This window comes from Tupaia chinensis, unplaced genomic scaffold (genome assembly GCF_000334495.1).
Source record: "Tupaia chinensis unplaced genomic scaffold, TupChi_1.0 Scaffold145396_1, whole genome shotgun sequence".
NCBI lineage: Eukaryota > Metazoa > Chordata > Mammalia > Scandentia > Tupaiidae > Tupaia > Tupaia belangeri.
In genome coordinates, this window is record NW_006205257.1 from 2,309,410 (window position 1) to 2,323,297 (window position 13,888).

Sequence of the window (13,888 nt, forward strand, 5' to 3'; positions counted from 1 at the left end):
GTGTGCGTGTGTGTGTGTGTGTGTGTGTGTGTGTGTGTGTTTTAAGAGATTTTTAGCTATAAGGCATATGCACTCACTGGAAAGATAGAGAGACAGAAAGCAAGAAATCATCCCTAAAGGGGGATGGTCACACTGCAATCCCTTCTCTATTCTCCTCCTGGGATATTGGAATGCTCAGCATGAGTTTTAAGTCACAGGGTCCAGGACTCGAACCACGGACTCAGACTGTGGGCTCAAACTGCATGGGAGTTTAACAACATAACCATTATGCTATCTTTTGCCCTCCCCTTTTTAAAAAATATTTTTAAAAATTATTAATTTAATTTATTCATATTTATTTTTTAAAAATTTGACCAGAGAGAGAGGGAAAGTGAGAAAGCAAGCCACCAGGCCCAGGACTCGAACTGTGGTTGGCCAGTTGGACATGTGGAGGGGTCCAGTGCCTTAACCACCACACCACCTGCTGGGCCTGCCCTTCCCCCCCCTTTTTTAAGAGAGATTTTTACTATAGGGTGCATGTGCTTGCTGGAGAGACAGAGACAGAGAGACAGAAAGCAAGAAATCACCCCCTGGTGGGATGGCCATGCCATAAACCCTTATCCTGTATTCTCCTCTTGGGATACTGGGCATGCACACATGCACATCTGGCATGAGTTTTAAGCCACCAGGTCAAGGACTGAACTGTGGACTCAAACTGTGGTTGACTATATGGGAGTCCAGCAACATAACCATTATGCCATCTTTTTCTTAAGAGAGGTTTTTACTATAGGGCACATATGCTTGCTGAAGAGACAGAGTCAGAGAGATAGAAAGCAAGAAATCACCCCCCTGGGGGATGGCCACGCCACAATCGTTTATTCTTCTCTTGGGATTTTGGTTGCACACACACGTGCCCAGCATGAGGTTTAGGCTGCTGGGTCTGGGATTTGAACCATGGTTGACTATGTGGGAGTCCAGCAATGTAACCATTACACCATCTGCTGGTCCCCTGTTGTGTTTTTCAAGCTGTTGGGGTCAGGATTTGAACTGTGGTTAGCAGTGTAGAATCCAGCTCCCTAAACCACTAGAATATGGGACCGGTCTTAAATTTGTATATTAATTGCACTTTTTTATGAACATTTCTACATTCCCCTTGTATAGTAATAGTCTTCAATTTAGCATACAGTTTCTTTTTTAAGATTTAACATTTCTATTCATCAAAAAGTGAATTTACCAATTTAAAACAATTTCAAAATTTGGGTTTTTTTTTGGTGGGGGGCACCTAGATTGGACCACAGACTTCTGAAAGTCTCTAGTCTTTTTTCTTTATTTATTTAATTTTTCTTCTTATTATTTTTTAAAACATTTGATCACTATGCACCATTTGGCTTGTAAAGAGAATTTACCCAACATAAATACATCTCAGACCAGCCCAGCTAAGAATCCTATACACACCATCATCAGTAGGTAATAAAGCATTTCTGTGTCCCACGAATGTGTTGCCTCTCTAATTTTTCTACCTGATTTCCTTCCCTTTACTCTTCCCTTCTCTCACCTTCCTTCCACACTGTCTCCAGCATCCATAACTATTTTCACTGCTTGTGTGTCCTCCAATCTTTCAGTCTCTACCCTAGAATGCGGACAGTCGATATATATTAAATGGGGACATACAATATCTTTCTTTCACAGCCTGGCTTACTTCATTCAGCAATAAATCTTCCATATTCAACCACTTTCTTTTTTTTCTTTTTTTTTTTTTTTTCTTTTTTTTTTTTTGAAGAATTATTTTATTTAACTTTTTATTTATTATTAATATCATTATTATTTTTCAGTTTGATCAGAGAGAGACAGAGAGAGAGAGAGAGGAAGTGAGAAAGCAAGCCAGGTCCGAGACTTGAACCATGTTCGGCCATGTGGGAGTCCAGCGCCCTTAACCACTATACCACTTGCCGGCCCCTCAACCACTTTCTATCAAATATCAGGGTCTTGTTTTTTGTGGCTGAATAGTATTCCGTAAAGTATATATGCCACACTTTTTAAATTCATTCATCTGCTTGTGGACATAAAAGCATTTTAATTTTTTTATTTAAAAATTTTAAAATTTTTTAAATGTCCTGTGGGGCACGTGTACTTACTGGAGAGAGACAGAGAAAGTGAGAAAGCACTCCCCCAAGGGGGATGGCCGCACCTCAATCCCTTCTCCTCTATCTCTTCTTGGGATTTTAGGCACATGTACAGATATGCCTGGCGTGTTTTTTAGGCCACTGGGTTCGAGACTCAAATTGTGCAGTCAGCCCTATGAATTCAGCCAACTTAACCACCACACCGTGGGCTAGCCCCAGCCAATATTTTAATCCTTGGTTAGCCACGTAAACACTGATGTATTAGTACCACTATCAAAATGTGTATTCAGCTATAAACAGTATCTCTTTTAGTCATATACGGAGCATGATTGATTTAAAAAGCACCATGTGTAAAGTAAAGGTGAAGTGTGAAGATTTAGCATATGGCGTTATGAGGTTTGATAAATGAACACATTTCTGACCACTGCCACGGTGAAGAGACCTCCATCAACCACAGATACTCTCTTGCTCCTTTGTAGTCACGCCCTAGAAACACTGGTCTGCTTTCTGACCCTCTATTTTAACCTTTCCTCATTTGAGTTGCATTTTCCTGTCTGATAGTGATGTTAAATATCTTTTTAATGTACTCATTGACTATTATACCATCTTCTTTTATAAATGGTCTATTCAAATCTTTTGCCAGTTTAAAAAAAAATATTTTTTTTTCTAGAGAGAGATTTTTGCTATAGGGTACATGCGCTTGCCAGAGAGACAGAGACAGAAAGTGAGAAATCACCCCCCAGAGGAGATGGCCACATCGCAATCCCTTCTCCTCCATTTTCCCCTCGGGATTCTGGGCACACACAGCATGAGTTTCAAGCCACAGGGTCTGGGACTGAAACCATGTTCGGCCATGTGCGAGTCCAGTGACGTAACCACTATGCCACCTGCTAGCACCATGGGAAAAAATATTAAAAAATACGAGAACTCATGTATTCTCCACTTGATTATTATATGGAAAGTTTTAATGTTTAAAAAAATTTTTTTATGAGAGATTTTTGATATAAGGTGCATGTGCTCACCAGAGAGACAGAGAAAAATGAAGAGATAGAAAGTGAGAAATCAATCCTCAGAGGTGACAAAAAGCAAGAAATCACTCCCCTGGGGTTACGGTTATACCACAATCCCTTCTCCTCCATTCTCTTCTCAAGATTTTGGGCAGGCATATACATGCATCTGGCTTGAGTTTCGAGCTACTGGTTCTGGGTCTTGAACAATGGTTGACTATATGAGAGTCTAGTGACATGATATTACCATTACGTCATCTGCTGGTCCCCCCCCCCCTTTTTAATTTTTAAATTTTTTTTTTTGGAGAGATTTTTGCTATAGGGCATGTGTACTCACCAGAGAGACAAAGACAGAAAGTGAGAAATCACCCCCCGGGGGTATGGACATGCTGCAATCCCTTCTCTATTTTCCTCTTGGGATCTTGGGCAAGCACGCACGCACACAGGCCCAGCGTGAGTGTAAGCCATTGGGTCTGGGACTCAAACCATGGCCAACTACATGGGACCAGCAAGATGGCGTAATGGTTTTATTGCTGGACTCCCACATGGCCGACCGTAGTTCAAATCTCAGAGCAGAGGCTTGAAACTCAAACCGGGTACGTTTGAGTGTGTCCCCAAAATACTTAGAGGAGAATGGAGGAGAAGGGATTGCGACTTTGGCCATTCCCCTTGGGGGGTTATTTCTCACTTTCTGTCTTTGTCTCTCTGGTGAGTACACATGCCCTATAGCAAAAATCTGTCAAAAGAATAAAACAGTTTCTTTTTAAAGAGGTTTTTGCCTTAGGGTACGTGTGCTCACCAGAGAGAGAGAAAGAGAGACAGAGAGAGAGAGGGAAGTGAGAAATCACCCCCGGGGGAATGGCCATGCTTCAGTCCCTTCTCCTCCATTCTCCTCCCAGGATCTTGGGTACACGTGCACACGAGCCCAGTGTGCTATCGGGTCTAGGACTCTAACCATGGTCAGCCATGTGAGAGTCCAGTGATGTAACTCCTACACCATTTGCTGGCCCCTAGAACAATTTTTTAAAAATGATTTAATTCCATGTTATTATTTTGAGAGATTTTTGCTATAGGGAGCATGTACTCATTGGAGAGACGGAGAAATAGAAGAGAGACAGAAAGTGATAAATCAGCCCCCCTCTGGTGGGAGGAGGTTGCCATGTTGCAATCCATTCTCCTGCATTCTACTCTTAGGCTTTGGGGCATGCTCACTAATGCACCCAGCGTGAGTTTCAAGCCTCTGGGTCTGGCACTCGAACCGTGGCTGGCCATGCGAGAGTCTGGCAACATAACCATTGCACCATCTGCTGGTCCCTGTTGTTATTATTTTTAATTTGACCAGAGAGACAGAGAGTGAGAAAGGGAAAGTGAGAAAGCAAGCTGCCAGATCAGGACTCAAACCACTGTCAGCCATGTGGGAGTCCAGTGCCTTGACCACCACACCACCTGCGGGCCCCAGTGTTGAAACATTTTTCAGTTCTGGCTGGTACAAGTCTTTTGAGATGCACGTATTGTAGACATTTCTCCATTCTATTGCTTGCCTTTTTATTTTCTTACTTATGTCTTTCAACGAGCACACGTTAAACTTTTTTTAAATTAAGTTTAGGTTTCTTTCATGGTTTTTGGTTTTTGTACCTTATGTGCAGAATCATTGTTTAACCTGGTATTACAAAGATTTTTCTGTCTGTTTCCTCCAAGGTTTATAGTTGCCACTTTTACATTTCCGTCTATGATCGTTTTAGTGTGTGTTTGGGTGCATGAGGGTTGATGTAGTGTTTCCACATACGGGTGTCCCGTTGTTCCAGCACTATTTGTCGAACTGGCTTTCTTTTCCCTGTTGAATTGCCTGGTGTAAAGAGGCATCGTTTTTGGGAACTTGCTTTATTTAAAATGGAAGTTAGTCTTTTGGTATGTAAGACCCATTCAAAGTAGTAGGAATCCACCTCTGAGCAGTGTGATCCTGGATCCCATTGTGATCCCAAACTTTGCATAAAGGCTTTAGGGGCAGATGGCTTTGATTTCTTCATCTGGATTTCTTGAATAGAAATATTTCTGTTTCTTCTACACTTGTTAGAAGCTGGCAAAGGTTCCTGCCAACGGGCTCAGTGTGAATGTGACCAACCAGGATGGCCTCTCCCCACTGCACGTTGCTGCCCTGCATGGCCGGGCGGACCTCGTCCCTCTCCTGTTGAAGCACGGTGCCCGAGTGGGTGCCAGAGATGCAAACCGAGCTGTCCCCCTCCACCTGGCCTGCCAGAAGGGCCACTTTCAGGTATGGGCTCTGTGTTTCTGGCAGTGTAGCAGGTGCTTGCCTTGGCTAGAACCTCGCTTGGTGGGAATGCTGCAGAAGGGCAGGGGACAGCCACGTTTCCTCCCTCTAAGCACTGAGATTCCGAGATGCATGTGGCAGAACCACTCAGTCTTGAGCATAGGACTCCGTGCTTCCTGGGGTGGAGCCAGCCCTCCTGCCCCCACCGCCATTCACTCTGGGTGGCTGTCATCTGATCTGACCCCAGCAGGAACTCTTCTGAACTTGGGTGTGTTGGTCATTGAGGGTCCACCGTGGTCACCTTACCATTTGATGTGCCCATAGTCCTTGGCCTGTTAGTGCCTTATAAAGTGCAGTCATGGCCTTATAGAACGAGTTCAAGAGAGGATTGTGGTGTGATTATTATTAATTTTTTTTTAAAGTTTTTGTTATAGAGTGTGTGCACTTGCCAGAGAGACAGAGAGAGCAAGAAAATGAGAACTCATCATTGTGGCCATGCCACAATCCCTTCTCCTCCATTCTCCTCTCAGGACTTTGGGCATGCGTGCACACAGGCCCAGCATGAGTATCAAGCCACCAGGTGTAGGATTCAGACTACATTTTTGGTCATGTGGGATCCAGCCTCCCCACCTCCATCTGCTGGCCCTTGAATGATTAAATTTTAGAAGTCTTATTTACCTTCTAGTAACTTAGCTATATCTGTTATTTGTCATTGTCCCCCATGAGTTTCTGAGTAAGCTTTTTAAAGACAGGGGTCGTATTTCAGGTCTGCCAACGCCCTCGTCAACACCTAGCACAGTGCTTGAATCATTGGTTTCCTAATCTGTAACACTGGAACAGTTCCAGCTCTCCAGAGGGTAGATAGAAAGGTGAAGTGAAAATTCCAATGCCTAGCACACTGCCTGGCACAAGAGACCCTCTGCAAATGCCAGTCCCCCCTCCAGTGGATCTGCTTTCTCCTGAGGGCCAGCCATGTCTGAAGACCTTCCCAGTAAGCTTAGAGAAAAGTCAGAAGCCTTGATACTGGGTTTAAGAGTTTCTCTTACACATTTTAGTTAAGATTGACATTTTCCTTTTCAACTAGGTGGTGAAGTATTTATTAGATTCTAATGCAAAACCCAATAAAAAGGATATAAGTGGAAACACACCCCTCATTTACGCCGGATCCGGTGGCCATCATGAAGTTGCGGCACTGTTGCTACAGGTAGGGCCCCTCACCACCCACCGGCGGTCACCCCTGCACTGGCCAGTAGGGGCACTATTGTTTGGCTAAGCTACTGTGGCATCTGACTAAGGCAGGAGGAGGGTGGGCCTCTCCCTCTGATCAAAGGCAACTCATTTTGATGGACTTGTAAAAAAAAAAATGGGTATAGTTTAGACAATATTGTTTTTTATCTTAACGTTTTTCACTTAATGTAGAAAACTGTTTATTAAAACCTTGTATTGGGTCAACAGGTGGCATGGTGGTTAAGGTGCTGGACTCTTATATGGCTGACCATGGTTCAAGTCCTGGACCTGGTGGCTTGAAAATTAGGCTGGGTACATGTGCATGTATGCCCAAAATCCCAGGAAGGGAAAAGAGGCCAAGGGATTGCTATGTGGCCATTCCCCCCAGGGGGGATGTTTTCTCACTTTCCTTCTCACTGTCTGTCTCTGGTGAGTGCATGTACCCTATGGCAAAAACCTTAAGAAAAGAAAACAAAACAAAACAAAAAAACTTGTTTTGTTTTGTTTTTAGTTTTGCTATAGGGCATGTATGCTCACCAGACAGAGAGAGAGAGAGAGAGGGAAAGTGAGAAATAAAGTCACCCCCCAGGGGGTATGGCCATACCAGTCCCTTCTCTTCTGTTCTTTTGGGATTTGGGGGCATGCATGCACATGTGCCCAGTGTGATTTTCAAGTTGCCAGGTTTGGGACTCAGCTGTGCAGTCAGTCCAGCTGCCTTAACCTCCACACCTCCTGTTGCCCCTAAATACTTGTTTTTTAATGGTTGTGTAACTATTGAGGTACCATAGAGTGTTTTTGTTTGTTTTTCCAGATGATCCTGCTCAGTACATTTAAGTAGCTTCTGTTTGTTTTTTTCCTGCTATAATGATATGTGCTGTAATGAACATCTTTGTTCATAATTTTTTTTAAGAGATTTTTTGCTATAGGGAATATGGACTCATCAGAGAGACAAGAGAGATATAGAGTGAGAAATCCCTCCACAGGAGGCCTGGCCACGCCGCAATCCCTTCTCCTCTATTTTCCTCTTGGGATTTTGGGCATGCATGCACACGTGCCCGGCCTGAGTTTCAAGTCACCAGGTCCAGGACTCAAACCGCAGTGGGAGTCCATAACGTAATCATTACACCATTTGCTGGTCCCTGTTCATAAATCTCAGTATTACTTTTATCCCCGGCATTTAAAGATTTTTGTGAGACAGGAGAGTTCGGGGAATTTGATGACAAGCAGCACCCACGTGCCTGCCGCCTGGATTCCCCGTTCGGTTCTCTCGCATTCCTTTTGATTGTGCTGTGTCTCGTTCTAGCACGGGGCCTCCATTAATGCTTCTAACAACAAGGGCAACACGGCGCTGCACGAGGCCGTGATAGAAAAGCACGTCTTCGTGGTGGAGCTGCTGCTGCTGCACGGGGCTTCGGTCCACGTCTTAAACAAGAGGCAGTGCACAGCCATAGATTGTGCCGAGCAGGTGAGTGGAGACCCCAAGGGCCGAGAAGCCTCAGGCCTCCTGCACAGCTCACGCTGGAGTCCATGCTCTTAAACAGATGTACTGAGCAAGAGGCAGATTTCTGAAGCACTGCGCTGGCTAGTTGCTGTGCCAGGAGTCGGCCATTGTGGCTAGATACCTGGTCACCTGGTCAGAGGTGGCCTGTGGGGAGCCAGGGGCCATGCTTTCAGGGTAGTTTCAAAGGCCCGAGTGCAGGTGCTCCCCTTACCACCATCCCCTATCACCCGTAGTAACATGCCGTCCAGTACCTGAGGGGAAGACATGGCTCTGGTGTCGGAGCTCTGCAATTGCCTTAGCAGCGTGATGGAGGAAGTTTGTTTAGTTTGTGGACATACAGGTCCTTGGAAACGGGAGGAGAGCTGTGACTATCAACTGACCACACTCTACGGTGCTGTGGTTTCCAGTCACCTTAACCACCACACCATGGCCGGCCCATTATTTTTTATTTTTTTAGTGACATTTCCTAACAGAACTGAGCTATCTTTTTCTATTTGTTGCTCTAGGGTACATGCACTTGCTGGAGACACAGGGGTGGATGGAGAGTGAGAAATCACCCCCCAGGGGGAAGGTCATGCTGCAGTCCATTCCATTCCCCCCCTGGGGTTTTGGGCATGCACATACTTGTGCCCATTGTGTTTTTCAAGCCACCAGGTCTGGGACTCAAACCACGCAGTCAGCCAGGCGGATCCAGCACCTTAACTACCACTCCACTAGCTGGCCCCAGAATTAAATTATCTTAACCTTTTTAGTACTTTCTCAAATGATGATGACGAAGAAGTGCTTTATTGCATATTTACTACGTGGTGGGCCCTCAGAGATCTCATGATATGAACCATACAATAATAGGTCTTGTTATTGGCAGCCCAGTTGCCCGGTGTGGCTAAACACCCAGCCCCGAGTACCTAGGAGAGGGCAGAACCAGAGACCAAAGGCTGGGCTTCTTTCACAAGAATTTATGGACTCCTAGTTTGGTCCTTAGTTATTTCTCAGCTTTTCCTGCCCAGAACACTGATAGTTAGATAGAAAGCAAGTAATTATATGTAAGGAGAATTTTAAAATATCACCGTTACTTTTTCCCTTTCAAATTGTAGAATTCAAAAATAATGGAATTACTTCAGGTAGTACCCAGCTGCGTGGCCTCGTTAGAGGATGTTGCTGAAGCAGACCACAAGGACTACGTTACTGTGAAGATCAGGAAAAAATGTAAGAACTTACATTCCATTGTTGTCAACCTGGGTGTATTTGGAAACTCATGGGTAGCTGCTGGGTTGCATGGCAAACGTAAAACATAATTACCATATGATGGGGGGTGGGTACAGGCACCAAAGAAGTGTGCGCTACATCCTGATTTATCAGACGAGGGGTAAGCTGCTTTGGATGCTAGTTTTTCTGGTCAATGATAGTATTTCTTAAAAGAATGAGATGGAAACGCTCAGCGTTACATTGGAGGTGCAGGCCTTGCCTAACTGACTGGAGAGGAGATACAATTTCTGCCAATTTCATGCTTTATGTTCCAAAGCTAGGTGTTCTTCTGAGCGTTCCTGGATAACCAGGGTAAATGTTACTTTTTAAAATATTTTTTTTAGTTTCCAGGTGTAAGAGAGGTTGATGATAGTTAGAACAGCAATTACCAAACGGTAGATCTGAAGTATTTTCTTTTAAAAGTTTAGGGGATCGTCTATATTTTTCTTTATAATATACTAAATTGATCACTAAATGATAAATTACATTATAAGATCATTTATATAACTAAATGATATTATAATAATATGCTATATGTATACTAAATGATATTATGTAATATACTCCCAGCTATGGGAGTGGGTTTATGCCGTGAATATAAATATGATGTGAATGAACCCACTCCCAAATCCGGATTAAGATATACGAGGCTGTCTCGCCATAGTTGGCTGTGAGCTGGGACATATCAGTGTGGTAAGGGTATGTCTTGCTATTTCACGTGGCTTTACACAGTAATAAATAGGTAGCTTTTCACATGCCCCTTTAAAAGCAAAACCAGTGTTGGGACCAGCAGTGAGTGTAATGGCTATGTCGCTGGACTCCCACAGTCGACCGTGGTTCAAGTCCTGGACCCGGTGGCTTAAAACTCACGCCGGGCGCATGTGCATGCGTGCCCAAGATCCCGAGAGGAGAATGGAGGAGAAGGGATTGCGGTGTGACCTTCCCCCCTGGGGGGTGATTTCTTGCTTTCTGTCTGTCTCTTAGCAAAAACTTCTCCAAAAAAAGCAAAACCAGTGTTTAATTTTCTAAATTTTGTTAACCTAAGAGAATGGGGAGACTGCATCTATGCTGTTGTTTTAGAACCACCTTTAAACTGTTTTTGAAGTTTCAGATGTTTATTCTTTTATCTACAGGGAACTCAAAAATGTTTGATCTCCCAGATGAGCCTTTTACAAGACAGTTTTACTTTGTTCACTCTGTTGGTCAGTTTAAGTGAGTACCAAGTTCAAGTGGATTTTTTGTGCTTTTGACCGAGTTTCTTTCAAATGAAGCATGATTTGTGCAGTCTCAATTGGTTATGCGTAGTACCGTCTGCAGTGAGAACGTCATCTAATCCTGCCACCTTGTGGCCAACCAGTGTTTTGCACCAGTATCCCAAATAGCGATTTTAGGTTCATATTTAAGTTTATTTTGGATTTCAGGGGAAAGACTTCACGGGAGATTATAGCAAGAGATAGAAGTGTACCTAATCTGACTGAAAGTTCTTTGGATGAGGTGAGTTCTTCAATATGTTTACTTATGTTATTATTACTATTTTGGTAGGAAAAGTGTGTTTTTTAAAATTTGCTAGCGGGCATGTGCACTCACTGGAGAGACAGGAAGAAAGAGAAAGTGAGAAATCATTGCCCAGGGAAGATGGCAATGCTGCAGTCCTTCCTCGGTTCTCCTGTTGGGATTTTGGGCATGCACACACAGGCATCTAGCATGCTTTTTAAGCCACCATGTCTGGGACTTGAACCACTCAGTCAGCATGTGGGATCTAGCCACCTTCACCACCACTTGCTGGCCTAGCAAGTGTATTCTTTTTTTTTTTTTGGAGAAGTTTTTGCTATAGGGTGCGTGCGCTCGCCAGACAGACAGAGAGAGACAGAGAGACAGAAAGCGAGAAATCACCCCCCATGGGGGATGGCCACGTCGCAATCCCTTCTCCTCCATTCTCCTCTCGGGATCTTGGGCATGCACGCACACGCACCCGGCGTGAGTTTTAAGCCGCTGGGTCTGGAACACGAACCGCGGTCGACTACATGGGAGTCCAGCGACATAGCCATTACACTAACTGCTGGTCCCAGCATGTGTATTAAGAGCCTGCCTTTCTCTGAAATAACCCATGGTACTCAGATTTCACTTGAGTGTGACCTTCATTATTTTCTTCAGTCTAACAGGTACCAACAATTAAAATTGGAATTTCTTAGTGGGATGGTCAAAAGTACAGACTTCACTGATTATTATATTTAAAAATACATTTCTGGTGCTAGCAGATGACATAATGGTTATGTCGCTGGACTCCCACATGGCTATGATTTAGGTCCTGGACCCAATGGCTTGAAAATCATGCCGGGTCTGAGTGTGCATGTATGCCTATGATCCCAGGAGAATGGAGAAGGGACTGTGGTATGGCCATGCTCCCAGGATATGATTTATCACTTTCCTTCTCACTGTCTCTGTCTCTCTCCAGTGAATGCATGTACCCTAAAAACCTCTTAAAATTTTTTTTAAATGTCTTTAAACAAAAAAAAAGAATTATTTATTTTTATTTGTTAATATTATTTTTTAAAAACTTGACCAGGGAGAGACAGAGAGAAAGGGAAAGTGAGCAAGCAAGCTGACAGGTGTAGGACTTGAACCATAGCCATGTGGGAGTCTAGAACCTCAACCACCATGCCACTTGCTGGCCCCCAAAAGCATTTCTGAGTTGGGAAAGGAAAGTAAGGGAAAAGTGGAAAGTAGTTGTATGCATAGCAGGTGAAACTTCCCTATTGTGTTCATCACTGAAGGAAGAAAACAAGTTTGTATATAGCTGGGTAAGCAGCATTTCCAAATAGGGTATAGAACTCATATAGGCAGTTTTTTGTTGTTGTTGTTGTTTTATTTTCTAGGAGATTTTTTGCTATAGGGTGCGTGCACTTGCAGGAGAGACAGAGACAGAAAATGAGAAATCACCCCCAGGATTCTCCTCTTGGGATCTTGAGCACGCATGGACACATGCCCAGCGTGAGTTTTAAGCCACCGGGTCTGGGACGCGAAGCACAGCCGACTACCATGGGAATCCAGGGCCGAAACCATTACACCATCTGCTGGTCCCATAGACAGTTCTTTATGTGGCCCTCTTTCCTACTGCACTATTGAATCACTCAATTAGAAAAGAAGTCTGAGTTCCATCAATGGCACTATAAAGCAACTCTTAGAAACACAGCTTTCCTCATTGCCGATGAGAATTTATAGGATATGGGGCACAAGCTTGTTGAAACAAATACATAAAACTTCTCAATTGTTGTTTTAGGGAATTAAAGTTATTTTTATTAATGCAACTCATTTTGATTTCATATCTAATTTTCCATAACTTTGTGAATAGACCTACTTAAGAAATCCAGACTTTTTTTTTTTTTTGGGGGGGGAGGTTTTTGCTATAGGGCACGTGTGCTTGCCAGAAAGACAGAGAGACAGAAAGCAAGAAATCACCCCCCAGGGGGGATGGCCACACCATAATCCCTTCTTCATTCTCCTCTCGGGATCTTGGGCATGCACACACATGAGCCTAGCGTGAGTTTAAGCCACTGGGTCCAGGACTCAAACCCCAGTTGAACTACATGGGAGTCCAGCAACATAGCCATTATACCAACTGTTGGTCCTCAGACTTTTTTTTTTAGAGGAATTACTAATTTTACTTATTATTTTTTAATTTAATCAGAGACAGAGAGAGGGAAAGTGAGAAAGCAAGCCTCCAGGTCTAGGACCTAAACTGTGGTTGGCCATGTGGGGAGTCCAGCACCCCAATCACCATGCCACCTACTGACCCCAAAATCCAGACTTTAAATCTGCCTGAGTTCAACCAGGTGCTGCTATGGGGCATCAGGCAGCTGGCTTCACTTTGCTGATCCTGTTTCCTCAGCTGTAAAATGTCCTAGCAACAGTACAGACTTAAGACTTGTAAGGTTAGGAATATAAAAATGTGTAAAGCGTTTGCTGTGCATCTGACACAGGTAGTACACACATGCCATAGTCTCCCACGGGTGTCAGAACTGAAATGATGTCTGTGAAGTGCAGGGCGCGTTTTCTGACACGCTCAGTGCTCAAGGGCAGCTGTAGTTGTAGTGGTAGTTTTAAGTTCAGTGCAGATGTCAACTGTTTGAACTGTGCCTTTTCTTCAGACAGGAAAGCCAAGAGTTGCCCTGGCACAGAACCAGCCGGACCAGAGCAGATCTCAGATTGCTGGCACAGGAAACAAGGACCGGCCTGAGAGGCCTGGGCTGAAACAAACTGCTCCTGGGAACAGGCAGATGCTCCGCAGACACACAGTCAATGATGCTGTCGCATCCAAGCGCCCAGAGACTGCAGCCAACCTACCCACACCCCAGGAGGCTAGTATTTCCCAGTCTTAACAGGAATAAGGAATTGTTGAATCGAGTGCCAGGAAGTGAATACGAAAGATGCTGAGCATGAATACAGCTTAGAACTAAATGTACTTTCACATAACTGGCTTGAGAGACCAAGTCTTCAGAAGAAAATTCTGGAAGCTTTTCTGTGGCCGGGGGAAAGA

At 44.1% G+C, this 13,888-nt stretch overlaps 1 protein-coding gene across 1 annotated transcript in view; it reads left to right on the forward strand.

Moving 5' to 3' along the window:
* ANKRD27 (ankyrin repeat domain 27) overlaps positions 1-13,882 on the forward strand; it is a gene marked incomplete in the record, with an annotated part of 85,726 nt that extends 71,844 nt beyond the window's left edge. The window contains 7 exon segments of the mRNA XM_027768071.1: positions 5,184-5,381; positions 6,463-6,582; positions 7,909-8,070; positions 9,201-9,312; positions 10,485-10,563; positions 10,773-10,845; positions 13,500-13,882. Coding sequence (XP_027623872.1) covers positions 5,184-5,381; positions 6,463-6,582; positions 7,909-8,070; positions 9,201-9,312; positions 10,485-10,563; positions 10,773-10,845; positions 13,500-13,730 — 975 coding nt within the window.
* Positions 13,883-13,888: the final 6 nt, after the last annotated feature.